This window comes from Rhinichthys klamathensis, unplaced genomic scaffold, assembly GCF_029890125.1.
Source record: "Rhinichthys klamathensis goyatoka isolate OS25496 unplaced genomic scaffold, OSU_Roscu_1.1 h1tg000180l_1, whole genome shotgun sequence".
Taxonomy (NCBI): Eukaryota; Metazoa; Chordata; class Actinopteri; order Cypriniformes; family Leuciscidae; genus Rhinichthys; species Rhinichthys klamathensis.
Genome location: NW_026606708.1, coordinates 2,585,092 through 2,599,626, shown reverse-complemented (window position 1 = coordinate 2,599,626; position 14,535 = coordinate 2,585,092). Strand labels below are relative to the sequence as shown.

At 35.6% G+C, this 14,535-nt stretch overlaps 2 protein-coding genes across 3 annotated transcripts in view; one reads left to right on the top strand and one right to left on the bottom strand.

Annotated features, from left to right (window-relative positions):
- srpk1a (SRSF protein kinase 1a) overlaps positions 1–11,226 on the top strand; it is a 43,769-nt gene extending 32,543 nt beyond the window's left edge. The window contains exons 8-16 of one of the 2 annotated variants that reach the window (XM_056261015.1): positions 1,014–1,179; positions 1,425–1,450; positions 3,185–3,407; positions 3,567–3,914; positions 4,183–4,283; positions 5,681–5,788; positions 5,901–5,970; positions 8,344–8,436; positions 10,075–11,226. In XM_056261015.1, coding sequence (XP_056116990.1) covers positions 1,014–1,179; positions 1,425–1,450; positions 3,185–3,407; positions 3,567–3,914; positions 4,183–4,283; positions 5,681–5,788; positions 5,901–5,970; positions 8,344–8,436; positions 10,075–10,259 — 1,320 coding nt within the window. In that variant the 3' untranslated portion in view covers positions 10,260–11,226. Of the gene's footprint in view, positions 1–1,013; positions 1,180–1,424; positions 1,451–3,184; positions 3,408–3,566; positions 3,915–4,182; positions 4,284–5,680; positions 5,789–5,900; positions 5,971–8,343; positions 8,437–8,943; positions 9,037–10,074 lie in introns of both variants that reach the window. The other variant, XM_056261014.1, reaches the window with a different exon arrangement.
- Positions 11,227–12,302: 1,076 nt separating this feature from the next.
- On the bottom strand, positions 12,303–13,735 carry lhfpl5b (LHFPL tetraspan subfamily member 5b). The gene is made up of 3 exons (XM_056261126.1): positions 13,271–13,735; positions 12,612–12,860; positions 12,303–12,470 (listed from the first exon to the last, which is right to left on the bottom strand). Exons 1-2 carry the CDS (start codon positions 13,686–13,688, stop codon positions 12,613–12,615), a joined length of 666 nt encoding a protein of 221 aa, XP_056117101.1. The 5' UTR covers positions 13,689–13,735; the 3' UTR covers positions 12,303–12,470; position 12,612.
- Between the last annotated feature and the right edge of the window lie 800 nt (positions 13,736–14,535).

Here is a 14,535-nt window from a genome sequence, read left to right as displayed (position 1 = left end):
TCTGTCATATTAAGATGTTTGCGGATACCATTCAGATAAAATAAAATGGAAATAAAAACAAAATTGTTCTCTCTGTGGGACTCTTTACACATTGTTTTGCTAATGTTTGAGGCCATGGAAAGTGATAGAACATTATTTATGAATCATAACCCGCCAAATTGGCTAGTGTGTGTTTATGTGCGTTACCCGCCACAGTGGATTTGACCCGCATTTGGCTGGTTGACGGGTGTTAATTTCAAACTCTAGTTACAGATGAATTATTACCATTTACACAGCTTTAGGGTTTTGGTTTTATTAAATGTTAAGAATGATTTACTAATTAAAATGTTTCTCTTTTTGGATGAAGTAAGGGATAATGTACACTACTGTTCAAAAGTTTGTGGTCAGTAAGATTTTTTTTAAAGAAATTAATTTTACGAAAGATTCCAATTTTGAATAAATGCTGTTCTTTTAAACTTGCTTTTCATCAAAGAATCCTGATTTTTAAAAAAATCATATTTTCCAAAAAATATTAGGCAGCAAAACTGTTTTCAACATTGATAATAAATATAAATGTTTCGTGAGCAGCACTAAAATCAGCATATTAGAATGATTTCTGAAGGATCATGTGACACTGAAGACTGGAGTAATGGCTGTTGAAAATTCAGCTTTGCCATCACATAATAAATCATATTTTTTAATATATTGAACATAGAAAACACTTATTTTAAATGGTAATAACATTTCAGTGTTATTGTTTTTACTGTATTTAATAAAAATAAAAAAAGACTTCTTTCAAACACTTTAAAAAGTCTTACCGACCCCAAACTTTTAAATTGTAGTGTTTCTCAATAAAAATCATTAGCAATCAGAATCATCTGTTATAGAGAGCCGTGAATAACCAATAATAATAATACAACTTTAATATTTGTATTTATTCAGTGCTAGATTCCTTCAGTTTTGGGATTAAAATTGTGTTGTGTTGCTCAAGTATGTTTGTTTGAAAGAGTCTCTGTATTTTTTAAATCTCTCAGGTTCTTAAAGGTCTGGATTACCTGCACACCAAGTGTCAAATCATCCACACAGACATAAAGCCAGAGAACATTCTCATGAGTGTGGATGAGGTATATATCAGGCGGTTGGCTGCAGAGGCCACTGAGTGGCAGAAAGCAGGCGCTCCCCCTCCATCTGGGTCAGCAGGTACGGCTCTCTGACACCCACACACACAGTGAATCACACTTATTACACGGCTACAGTCCATTTCAGATTATTACGTGCCAGTGTTTCCCCGCTAGATTTTTGTTTAGGTAGATCACTTGCTCTCTTTAACACAACTTGTCGGTTTACTTTCTTACCCTCCAGCATACTGCTCTTAAAATGACAATTGGTTTGCTTTGTAAACTGTCATTGTGTTACAATGTTTTGTGTTGATCTTTGTCTTCCAGTGAGCACTGCCCCAGCACCTAAACAGGTATAGTATCCTTCTTTTGCATTTTCACGCTATGCATTTTATTTCAGAGAATGAAATGGGTTTTTTTAAAGTAATTTTAAAATGTCCCAAATAGAACCAATCCAGTCAGTCTCACTCTTTCTGTAGTTCCCTGAAGTTGATTAGCAAAGGCAATAAAGACATATATAATGCTACAAAAGATTTATATTTGTAATAAATGCTGTTCATCAAAAAATCCACAAAAAATATTAAGCGCCACAACATTGGTGATAATAAAAAGAAATGTTTTTTTTAGTACCAAGTCATCATATTAGAATGATTTCTGAAGGAACATGTGACACTGGAGTAATGATGCTGAACATTCAGCTTTGCCATCACAGGATTTACTAAATCTTCAGTTTTTGAGAGAGAAAAAAACTGATAAATTGCATTTTATTATTACTTTCAAAAACATTTCACATTCATGTAAAATACCGGTAAATAAAGCAAAATGTTTACAAACAGTTTAAACACTATAAACATAGATATAGGCTATTTTAGTTACCTCACTCCACAACAAATCCTTTAAATATAACTGTATTCAGAACAGAACAATGTAGCTGTAGAAACTTCAAGACAAAACGAATTCATTTAAAGCATAACAGAAACTGGCATTAGGCTCAAATAACCTACCTCTTTTATTCGGCACAAATCCAAATGTTTCCATTTTCACAATGTATTTGGATTCTAAACTTATTTTATTATGTTAACTGTTTTTTACTTCCATCGCGTTCCAATATGGCATAACACCACAGTGAGTCGGTGGTCACGCTGAACGGCACAGATTGTTCTATGGACTATTAAAATTGAGCAGTGTGACTTTTTATATGTTTGGTTGACTGCATTTTATTTTGATAATGAACAGGCTGTGATGTCAAGGTAATGCTAGAGCTGATATGTTGTGTGTGTGTGTGTGTGTGTGCGTGCGTGAGGCGTCTGCGTGATTACTTGAATTGTTTTCTTATAACAGTGGAGACATCTCCGTCATTTATAGTCATACAGATAAGAGTAAGACATCATTCGAAACTGTAAAGTAATAAATTACTTTATTTGTGTACACTCACAATAAAAACAAAACCTTGCTTTTGTAAAATAAAGAAAATAAACAGAATGCCGCTTTTGCTGTATCGGTTTCCTTTCAGTGTACATGTTTTTGGAGGTCATCACAAAAATGAGCCGAAACTCAGCATGTGCTAATTGTCGCACAGTTTTTTCTTTCATTTTGTAAATCTGTTAATTAAGTGAAATATATTTCACATATTTATTCCTTATATATATATATATATATTTATGATTTTATTCTGTTTTTCTCTGTTCACAAGCGCTGCAGGTGCGTGATGTGATGATGAATCCTCATGTTCTGTTGTGTATGCTGATTTTTGCGCATGTAAAACTAAACCCCTGAAATTTTGTTATTTTTAATGGACTCTTATCCATTCTAATTTAATTCTAATTTAACATAATCTTGTCAGTTAGCAGTTAATGATCGGTTAACAAGCTTCTGCTGTCGGTTAGGAAAAAAAACATCCCTAGTTGACAGAGAACGTTTATATTGAGCGTTGTGAGCCCGCTGAACCTAAGCTATACCAGGTTGGGTTTGCATGGTTTTGTCAACTCTAAACCTACTCTGACACTTCATGCAACAGGCCACTGGAGTGTTTCAGTTAAGATGCTTTTGCTTTTTAGCATTAACATGATTACCCACCTTTTCCTCAGGCACCGAAAATGTCGAAAAACAAGAAAAAGAAGCTAAAGAAGAAGCAGAAGCGTCAAGCGGAGCTCCTGGAGAAGTGCATTATGGACTTAGAGGAGATGGAGATTGGGCCTGAAGGCAGAGAAGAGGATGGGGAGGAGGATGACCCAGAATCCCCCAAATCCCCCTCCTACGCCCCACTCCGACAGGCATCACTGCGGGATATTGCTACTGAGAACACAATAAGTTAGTTTCTATTTGTATGAACATTTTGTTATATTTATTATAGTTAATAAATAGTTAAAAGCTGTAATATCCTTTTTGTGACTTTTAATTAAAAGTACAAATCATTTGCCATTAGCACATCTCAATCATGTTTCTATTTCTCTGCATCTCTCGTCATAGTGGAGACCAGAGAGAGACTAACATCAGATGCGTCACTTGAGCTCAACTGTAACGGCTGCATGCACTCCAGTCAAAGACAACCTGAGGAGGACGATCAATGTGACCAGCAACATGGCCAACTTCTACAGGAGGACCACCATAATGCGAACACAGGCCCAGAGGACACAGTTCAAAGCATGTATGAGTACTGTAATGGGGCAGAGTCCCCGGAACTGGACCAGGCCAGCTATAGTAACGGGACCTCAGGACGAGAGCTGGTGGAGGAGGCAGAGCTTCCATCTGGGGAGCAAGATCAGCAAAAGACTAGAACCAGAGCCAGGGAACAGAACAAGGATAAGCTAAAGAATGGTCAGTGTGTTTTCTAGTATTTTAGTGAGGATTTTCAGAGAATATATTATTGGTTTATTTCTACTTTATATGTCCCTCCTTACATGCTGGCAACTTTTTGTATTAAAGGGATAGTTCACACAAATTTAAATTGCCATTATTTACATACCCTCATGTCGTTCCCAACCCAAAATGCTATTGTCAGGTAAACACAAAGTGAGAATCTTTGATGAGTCACTCTACAATGATCACATGGCTGTTGTTTGATTGGCTCTTTCTTCTCTTCCAGATAAGTTGTCAGCTGGAAGCCTGTTGGTCAATCCACTGGATCCACTCAACTCTGACCAGATCAAGGTCAAGATTGCTGACCTTGGCAACGCCTGCTGGGTGGTAAGGCTCTTTAAAGGGGTCATGAACTGGCTTTTTAAATTGTTTTATATTGTTGTCTGAGGTCAACTTATGACGTTCGCTTGGTTTTTACATTCAAAAACATCAAAATGAATAAGTAATAGGCTATTTTCTACCCTAGTTTTGAGCCTAGCTCAAAAACGCTCGGTTTTTATGGGCGTCTCGCATTGAAGACTTGGAAGTAAACGCCCACTGCTGTGAGTGGATAGCAGTTTTGCATATTATAATGAGTTTCGTGTAATGCGCGAATCGGTGGGCGGGGCTAAACCGGCCGTGTTGAAGTAGGCGTTGATCTTCTTCTGCGGGGGTGGTGTTTTATCCTCTTTGTCGTCATAGTTCCCCACTTTGAAAAACGAGTCGTTTGCTGAGCCTGGTGTCAATAAAAGCTTTTATTGGACTAACAAGGACGTTTTCAGTTCTGAAACTTACAGGATATTCTTATAATTTGATGACCTCTTAGATGTCAAAAGCTCAAGGAAAATTTGATTTCTCAGTTCATCACCCCTTTAATAATCAGATGAAATCAATATTGTAGTCATTTATGTATAGCAACGCAGATATACACCATGTACAATTTATGTGCTATAATATATAAATATAAAATGTCAAATTATGAAATGTACGCTACCATTTGGTCAGCAATTATTACTTTTATTCAGTTAGGGTGCGTTAAATTGATCAGAAAATGACAGTAAAAATATTTATGATATCTATATTAAGCAGCACAACTATTTTCAACACAGATAATAATAATATTTCTTGAACAAAACTAGTCTAAACCACAAATGCAGGAATAACTCATTTCTAATTTGATTTATTTTATTACTGTTGTGGTGGGTCAGAAATTAACAAGGGATTGTGTCAAAATGTCACTAAAATTAATAAAAATGGCCACAAAAATGAAGATATATGATTACGAAAAAATACTTGTATGAGATCATTATTTTTATATATTAACATATGATAATTAAGCAAGCAATATCACAAGAGCAAGAGAGCTGTTTTCACAAATATGAGCATGATTGCAAGTCTGATATTGATTTTATTAAAATGTTCAATAAACAAGAAGTTGTTTTTAAAGCATTAATCTCAACATTATTTATGCAGTTGTATTTGTACCAGTTCAGATGCTGTTAGAGATTTAATTTGATTGTTAACAGCTCTGTATAGTGTCTTATTATTCTAATTGTATTTATTTATTAAATATAAGATATTTCTTAGGCAGTAAATGGATCTTTTAGATTATTTAAGCAGTGCTGGTTCTTGGTCTTGACTCAGTCTCGCCCTGCTTTGGTCTTGTCTTATCAACACACACTGGTCTTGGTCTCGGTTTAGGTGGTCTTGACTACAACACTAGTGTGAACCTTTCTGTCCTTCAGCACAAGCACTTTACTGAAGACATTCAGACCCGACAGTACCGCTCCCTGGAGGTGCTGCTAGGATCCGGGTACAGCACACCTGCTGACGTATGGAGCACGGCCTGCATGGTGAGAAACTGCACATGCTCTTTCATCAGTCATACATCCACAGATACTCTGGTGAGCAAAGGTCAACCAATTTGACAACAATTCAGGCTTTGATGTTTTTCTCTCTTTTCAGGCGTTTGAATTGGCCACTGGCGATTATTTGTTTGAGCCTCACTCTGGTGAAGATTACTCCAGAGATGAAGGTAATGCATTGCTTCTTTACATTCACGATTTTCTGTCTGAAATATTATCAAAAATGATGAATTAAATTAATACATTTAATACATTTATTGAGGAAGGTTGTACAGTAATACAAATTTATCTCGATTAAATACCAGTGCATGTCTACAAAAAAGACACTTGCCTAATGATTTCAGTTTTGATATGACTGGCAATATACTGTCTGAAAGTCATATCAATTTCTCGCTACCTAAGTATTGATTTTGTTGTTTTCTTCTTTACTGAGATGTATTGACATTACAGTGCTTTAATGGCTATAATCCTGTGGTTATTTCCCTACTAACAGTCAGAGCCTGCTGTTAAAATGCATGAAAATGGCCTCTTCTTTAAACTTCCTCTTTATATTGACTTCCTCCTCCTCCTCCTCCACCTTTCGCCCACTACTTCTGCCTCTGTTATTGACCCATGTTTCTTTGTTCCTCCTGATCTTCTATTCTTATTTTATACTCTTACTAAACTAAGACAGAAAGATGCATATTTTGCATGCTTTAGAAATTGATTGAGAGTGGGAATAATTTGTGCACTATAAACCTAATTTATTACCATTATCAGTAAAGCTTAGTTGTTTCTAGGGCATTCTGACATTTGTCATCTAATTGTGTTTGCAGTGGGCTGTTTAAACACACCTTGTCAGTTATGTTAGTCATGATCAGAATTTGCATGCATTGAGCCACAATATGTTTCCTCATTTAAGGATAATACATGCAAGTAACGAGATACTCTACTTATCCTGATCAAGTGACTTTTCAGGTCGATTGCCAAAGTGAGTCATTTAACGGGCTACACAGCATTTGGTAGTTAGTTGTGTATTGTGGTTTACTTACTGTATTTGTATATCTGCAAGGTATTTAGCAGAATCTGGTCTGACAAGAAGTCAAACTGGAGAGACAGCCAGATACCAGAAAGCATGCTGTGTTCTTAACTTCTTACTCTTGTGGTAGACCATGTTGCACTTTAATCTGCTGATGTAATTTTCCTAAATATCAAGTGTGCAGAATTAGATCACACTTTGAACTACTTCCTTGCCCTTCCTAAATCGCCTCTCTATTTCTGATAGGCTTAGAGAACATTACCTGTAGTTATCTGTGTGTCTCATGGTTTTTCCAGTAACCGTTCCATCCCTTTCGCTCATTCTTGTTCTGTTTATGTGCCACTGGAGGAGAGACACTTAGTTGTACTTCCGTGGTAGAGCTGAGCAATCCAAGTTTATTTTCAATTAGGATTTTGGTTTCGATAACAAGATAATTAAGTTAAAGCAAATATAATGCCACATTCTGTTTCCCAATGATGCTCTCGGTTTGTCGTGTTATAAAGCAGTGCCCCCATTTCCCCAATTTTTTTTTTTTTAAATTCATGTACATTTTGTTTTTCATTTGAATTATGTTTAAAGTTTAAGGAAGTCCACTGTTAAAAAGACAAGTTTAACAAAAAAAAAGTAATAAATGCAAAGTCAATTAAATAATTATGACCTGAGTATTAACCAAAATGATTATTGAGCAGCCCTTCTCTGTGGCTATAACTGTGATCATATCAGTTAAAATGGCCATATTTCTAAGTTGTTTTATGAAAATGTAATGTTTTCAGAGCTTTTATACATTTATATTAATATATATATATATTTATATTTTCTTTTAGATGAGTAGGCTCGCATTGGATTTATATATTGTCCAATTACCAATATATATATATATGCATAAACAGTTTCTCTAATAAGTTGTATTTTTTTATTGTGGATACATATTTATCCTATTTTTACATTTAGATTAACCTGATGAGCATTTATCAAGAATTTATTAATGAGCCATTATCTTGTAATAATAATAATTAAAAACAGTAATAATAATATTTAAATATAACCTTAAGCAAATATCAATTGATATCAATCCATACTCTATAACGTTGTGATGCTTAACATTTTGTTTTATATTTTATTTTGACAAAATAGTGTAGAATTTTTATTATGAACCATTTATCTATATTTATTTAGCTTAACATGTAAATAATTATTGGCTTATAGGCATTGACCTGCATTTTAATATTTAAAATCCCCTTTAGGAAGAGTGTGTCTGAAGTTTAGTGTTCATATTGCAAAAATATTTGATGCCAAAATCCCATCAGAATTAAGTATTCCAGAGAGCCATGTAACAAATATTTATATTCTAGTTGGAGACACTTATGTTAGACACCCTGTTTAGCTTGTAATCTGTCATTCTGACCCACTGTCATTTGCCTTGAGTTTATCCTTTTTCTTTTTTTGGATCCTGACCATGTTTTTCCTGCTTGTCCCCATTCCATGTTCATGTTCTCTTTCTGTCTCTGTCTTCCCTCTCTCTCAGACCACCTTGCTCTGATTATTGAGCTTTTGGGGCATATCCCCCGTCACTATGCTCTGAGCGGGAAATTTTCACAGGAATATTTCAGCCGGAAAGGTACGCCTGTCAGTCAGGTAGAGCCCTACCCTGAGGGAGAGGTTTGAAGGGAAGAGAGGAGATTCCAGCAGCTTCATTTACAGCACAGCCTTGTGTCACACCTAGTTTTCTGAAGGTTTGGCTAAATATCTTCCTCGGCACAGTAGTCCAGTAGTTCTCAATGAGGCTCTTCTTAGAAGTGGGCCCTCAGCACAACAGACGAACTGTTATAGCTTCAAAGCCGCAGAAGTGTGGCATGACTTCGCTTGAAGCTCTACCAGAGGCAGCCGAAGCTCAAAAAACACACAAGTCCAATTCTTCTTACAATCTTTAATCTGGAAGTTCTTCAGTGTGTGACCGCTATCTGTGCTGTCAGGACATGGCTCCTTGCCTTCCCTTTCGTCTCCCTTCTCTCAGGATGGGTGAATGACTGTATTAACACTGTCTGATCAAGTTGTCCATTGTTTTGTCCTCCCCTCCACCTCACCACCCCCCTCCCTGCTCGACACACTCTGTGTGTGATGGTAGACCACATTGCTTTGATCATTGAACTGCTGGGGGCTGTCCCACGCAAACTCGTATTGACCGGAAAATATTCCAAGGAGTTTTTCGGCAAGAAAGGTAACACGGTCATTATGAATAACTTTTATATCTGGTCATGATGCTTTCACTTCAGATTATTAAGTTGAATTGCAAACTAAAATGTGTATGTAATGTACGCTACTGTTCAAAGGTTTGGGGTCAGTGATTTTTTGTTTTAAAATATATATATATATATATATATATATATATATATATATATATATATATATATATTTTCTCTTATGCTCACCAAGGCTGCATTTTATTTGATTAAAATTCAGTATAATCAGTAACATTATGAAATATTACAATTAAAAAGAAATGTATTTTTATTTATAAATTTTTTTTAAATGTAATTTAATCTTGTGAATTTTCAGCATCCATTACATGTTACATGATCCTCTAGAAATCATTCTAATATGCTGATTTGGTGCTCAAGATTTTTTTTTATCAATTCTGAAAACGTATATTTGATTCTATTTTTTGGAAACCATTATACATTTCCTGATTTTCCTGATTTTTGGATGAATAAAAAGTTCAAGAGAACATAAATTAAATTGGTCAAAAGATTTCTATTTAAAATGGTCCTTGCTAAATAAAAAATATAAAAAAGATCTTAGTGACCCCAGACTTTTCAACAGTAGTGTATCTCTTTCTAAAACAAAGCTTCATGAATTATTTTTGTGTGTGTGTGTATTTGGATTTAGATACATTTTACAGACAGCATGTAATCGAAGTTTGAATTTAATGCACATTCCTGTTCTTTTTTTGTGCAAATCATCGGTGCACAATATTCCAAAAAAATATTTGCAATGAAAATGTATTAACTAGCTCTGCCTCCTAATGTAACCTACTTTGAACATTCATTCTTGTTGAATATATTTTCACTTTGAAGTGCATCACATTATCAATTTAAAATGGTTTAATGATGATTAAATGGGGCTTTATGGGGCAACATGTTTATTAATGGTAAACGTTACGAGACATTAAAAAACAAACATTATAAAGATGTAAAAATATATAGGGGTAAATGCATGGAATGGGAAGCTTGGAATCTTAATTGTGTGCTTTCTGTAGGTGACCTGAAGCACATCACTAAACTGAAGCCGTGGGGTTTGCTGGAGGTTCTGATGGATAAATACGAGTGGTCTCGTGAGGAGGCCGAGACCTTCGCTGATTTCCTGCTTCCTATGCTGGAGCTCCTGCCAGAGAAAAGAGCCACTGCTGCCGACTGTCTGCGACACGCTTGGCTTGCCCTCTAGTGGCCTCTTCACCTCACTGCACATACTCCAGGCACTCTCCAGAGACTGCAACAGATCACTTTCCAGTTTATAGAGCATATCGGCATACTTATTTTTCTTCGGTTAATCTGAGTGATTTCTTTTGCTGGGTTCGCCAGAGGAATAGTAAACCTGTCTGTTTTTGTTCTAGCTGTTTTTTTTCCTACTCCTTCAGACTTAAGATATTTTGTGTGAGGGTCACACCTGCTGTGATCTTTCTACCTTCCCTTTTATCTTGGCAAAGGATGAAATGTAGACCTAGGAAATGCCTGTTTAGGTACCTGGGGAATTCTCAGTTTTAAGTTATAAAATATTAAGATAAGGGTCTGTTTTTTTGCCGTGCTTACTCCTCCAGAGTGCTGACAGCTCGGACTGCAGTGCGAGGCACAAGAGATCATTTTGTTACTTGTAGTGAAAAAAGAAAAAGAAAAAGTGGTTTCTGGAAAGGGAATTATTTGGTTTACCTTTTTGACTGTAGAGTATAAATTAAGATGTTCTGTCCTGCGTCAAGACTCGCCACACTTCTGTGTTTATCTCTCAACTATACAAGTGTCTTTTGTGTGTTTATTAGTTCAGTAGGTTTTGATCTCGTCTGTCTCAGATTAGATTTTTAAGAGCTGAAGTCTTCTCACTCATGGTCAATACATTTTGTGTACAAGAAGCTTTCACATAAAGTGAGTAACTGTCAAAGGGCCACCGAAAAATTATATTTGTGGGGGGAAAAAAAGAAGAAACATTTATTGTCTGAGTGTGTGTTGTACGTATGTGTTTATGTGTGCGCGCATGTGCATGCGTGTGTGTCTGTATATATGTGTACCAAAGAGTTTGCCTTGATCTGTATATTACAGCCATGTACAGTTTTTAAAAAGAAAATCCTACTATTGCATCTAAGCTAAGGTTATTTAGCTGGATAGAAGTGTTTTAATAAAGCATTTGGAAGATGGGTGTACCTGTTTGTCTGTCTTGCTGTTCTCAAAAAAATTAAATGCTATAAAATGGAGGTTATATAAATGTTATAAAATGCAGGTTACCTTTCACTGTAATTGTCACCAACCTTTTGGGTGGATATTTGTGCAAAACAATAAAAAAGGAAAAGGAAAAGAGTGCTGGAAAAAAACAAATGCACGTGCTTGATTTTTTTAGAACATTTAATACATCATATAAACCAGGATTTTTCAATCTGGGATGCTGGGGGTTAAGGAAAATGGTACTTTTCAGACATTTTTACTTGATAACCTTTTCATTCTGCTCTCTAAAGACTGGAAAAAAATTACTTTATTGTGATCATATTTACAGCTATCGCTAAAATGTGTAGATTTTGTTAAAGGTACATTCTGTAAAATTTGGCGCTCTAGCATTTAATAAACAAAACTGCATGCAGCATGCGTCTATAACTATATCATTTTAAAGCACGATCTAGTTTTCATATTTGGTGTCATATTTGGTGATCAGGAACAGTAATTTATTACTTTACAAAAAAAAAAAAAAAAAAACTTTACACCACGGACATTTTCAGACTCAATAGCGTTCAGTTAGGCATGAAAAATAATGAAATATGGGTAGAAACCTCAGTTTGCTTTAATGCCAAGAGTTCAAAGGACAACATCCAAGTAAAAAAAAAAAAAAAAAAAAAAAAAAAGGTGCTCACCAATGGAGTCGAATGGTTGTCATCTAGTGGAAAAGTTTTATTTATATTTATTTTTGAAATATCAACCTAAAATTAGGAACATATAACTTGTTCACTTGTTCAGGCTTTGATGTTCTTGCAGTTTTAAAGTAAAACATGTTTTGTAAAATATATATTTTATATAAAATAAAAAGAATTATATTTTTACATTTTCATAAACCTAAACTTCTATAACCTTTTTTTTAAATTTCACTTTCATATTTTTTCTACAATAATATACAATATGTGTCTCCTTTAAAAACAGTCTACAGACCAAACTTAAGTCTGTGCCCCAAAGTATCCAAGATTTATAACAGTTTAAAGTGGAAACGTGGGTTGAAAAAATTGCAACGCTGCTTTAGAACAATATTTATTATGAAAGGTGCTATGCACATACATACATTTGAATTTAATTGAAACTGTTTCTTTTCAAGTTAATAAGATTGTATGATTTTGTTTTGCTTTAGTACGAATGTAGCCTAGTTCCATGTCCACTGCAGATCTCCTGTTGGGTTTAGGTTTTTTACCTACAAACAAATGGAAACATCATCATTACTAAAACTGTATTGTATTTCTACAGATTGCATCCTAAATACAGTCGAGAATAAATATTTAGTAAATAATTTTAAAATATCAATTCCTAATTGATTAATCATTCCTTCTCTTACCTCATCCGTTGTTTGCTCCCTCCACCTCGAAGTCGTCCGGCAGCAGTTTGTCTTGCCGGTTGCCCAGAGTGAAAGCAAGCAGTGCCAGTAACCCTGAGTCCAGGATGCTGATAATGCCTAGAATATAAGCCCAGCGAATGGTGCAGTTTCCCAGTGTGTACTTGCCCGTCCGCTCGCCACACATTCGCTTTACCTCCGGAGCATCCCAACCGTCCGGATAAATCATACAACCCATCACCATCAGCACAGCTACAGCATCAAGTGCAAAGGTAAAAAAAAAAATTAAACTCCTTCCTATATAGGCCTACTTTTTATAGAAAAATTGTGATCTGATTAATTAGGTTAGTCGCAATATTTAATTTTACGCTATGAAATGACGTTGTGAGAGAATTGGTTAGGCTTTATATAAATATATATACTCTCACCTTCAAGCAGGTGAGTACATGATGACAGAATTTTCATTTTTGGGTGAACTATCCCTTTAAGACAGTACACGTCATTGAATGACTTTGCATCTATCCCTCACAGGGAATATGGCTACCCTAAATAAATCTATTAATAAACATTATGTCATCTTTTTTTTTGTTTAAAGCATTTTTAAAGCAGCATTACTGTATTTATACTTATTAGCGAGTCCAACTGGAAAACTATTAGCCCACCTGAAGATGTTTGCATCCATGCGCATATCTTGTACACACTTGCGGAGTTGCAGAAGAAGAAAAGACCCAAGCACACGATGGTGCCTACGATAAGGAGCATTGAGGTGCCAACAAAAAACATAGCAGTCCTGAAAGCCCCAGAGGGGATCGAGGCAAAATCAAACACGCTTCCTTTACAGACCAATTCGGAGGTGATGGGGTTGCCAATACAGTAGTGAAAAAGCCCAAAGTATCCAGCCTGCGGGGTGTTAACACTGTCACCAATCCAATAGGGCTGAATGAAGACCACCACAGTAATGATGGCGAAGCATAAGGTGAAAACAGCCCACAGGACGCCGATGGCTCTGGCATTTCTCACATAATTGGTGTGGTAGATTTTGGCAGCCTCTTGGGCTGGAAGCATCTTCTCATTCGCCATTATTAGATCGATTTACGTTTATCTAGCGAGGTTAGAAATCTGGAGATATTTTTTTCCAAGAAGAAAACCAGACTAGATGAGAATCTATTTCAGGATCCAGTAGCACTGACAGCTTCTATCATACTGTAGCCTATTAGTCCAAAGGCTGCTGAGAACAGTGTCAGAAACAATATCATTGCCAACAAAGGTGTCAGTTTTTAAATTATTAATGGTAAATTCAGTCGAGGAATAAGGTGACGACAATAACCTGTTCTCTTGCTGTAATCAGATATGTTTGTTACTTCACAGTAAAAGAATAGCTATTGTGTTAGGCCCGACATGAACTCTTTATCTTTTGTAAAAAGCTGCACTCAACACACCTTGCCAAATCAACGCAACACAACTTTGTTTCTGCCAGATTGACAACTTTATCATACTAAAACAAAGTTTTACTCAGAATTATGTAGTAGAGTTTGTGCAGTGTCTGTATGAGGAGTTCCTTGACACCAATTATAAGCATCACGTTGAGGACTCTTTTATTAATATCTCTGTGCTTGATGTGACTCCCGCTCCTATAAGGGCCTTATTATCAATTATTGAACCATTAAAATACACTACATGGCCAAACGTTTGTGGACACCCCACATACAGGTTACTCTACGTAAAGCGTGGCAGACAGCAGGGAGAACACCATGCTAAATGGTTATGGTTTTTTATTTTTTTTGAAAGATGTTTCTTATGCTCACCAAGTCTGAATTTACTAGATCAAAAAATATAGTAAATACAGTAATAGGTTACACACTTTATTTTACAGTGCCCTTGTTACATGTACTTACCATAGTAAATTAATAACAGTTAATTATGCATA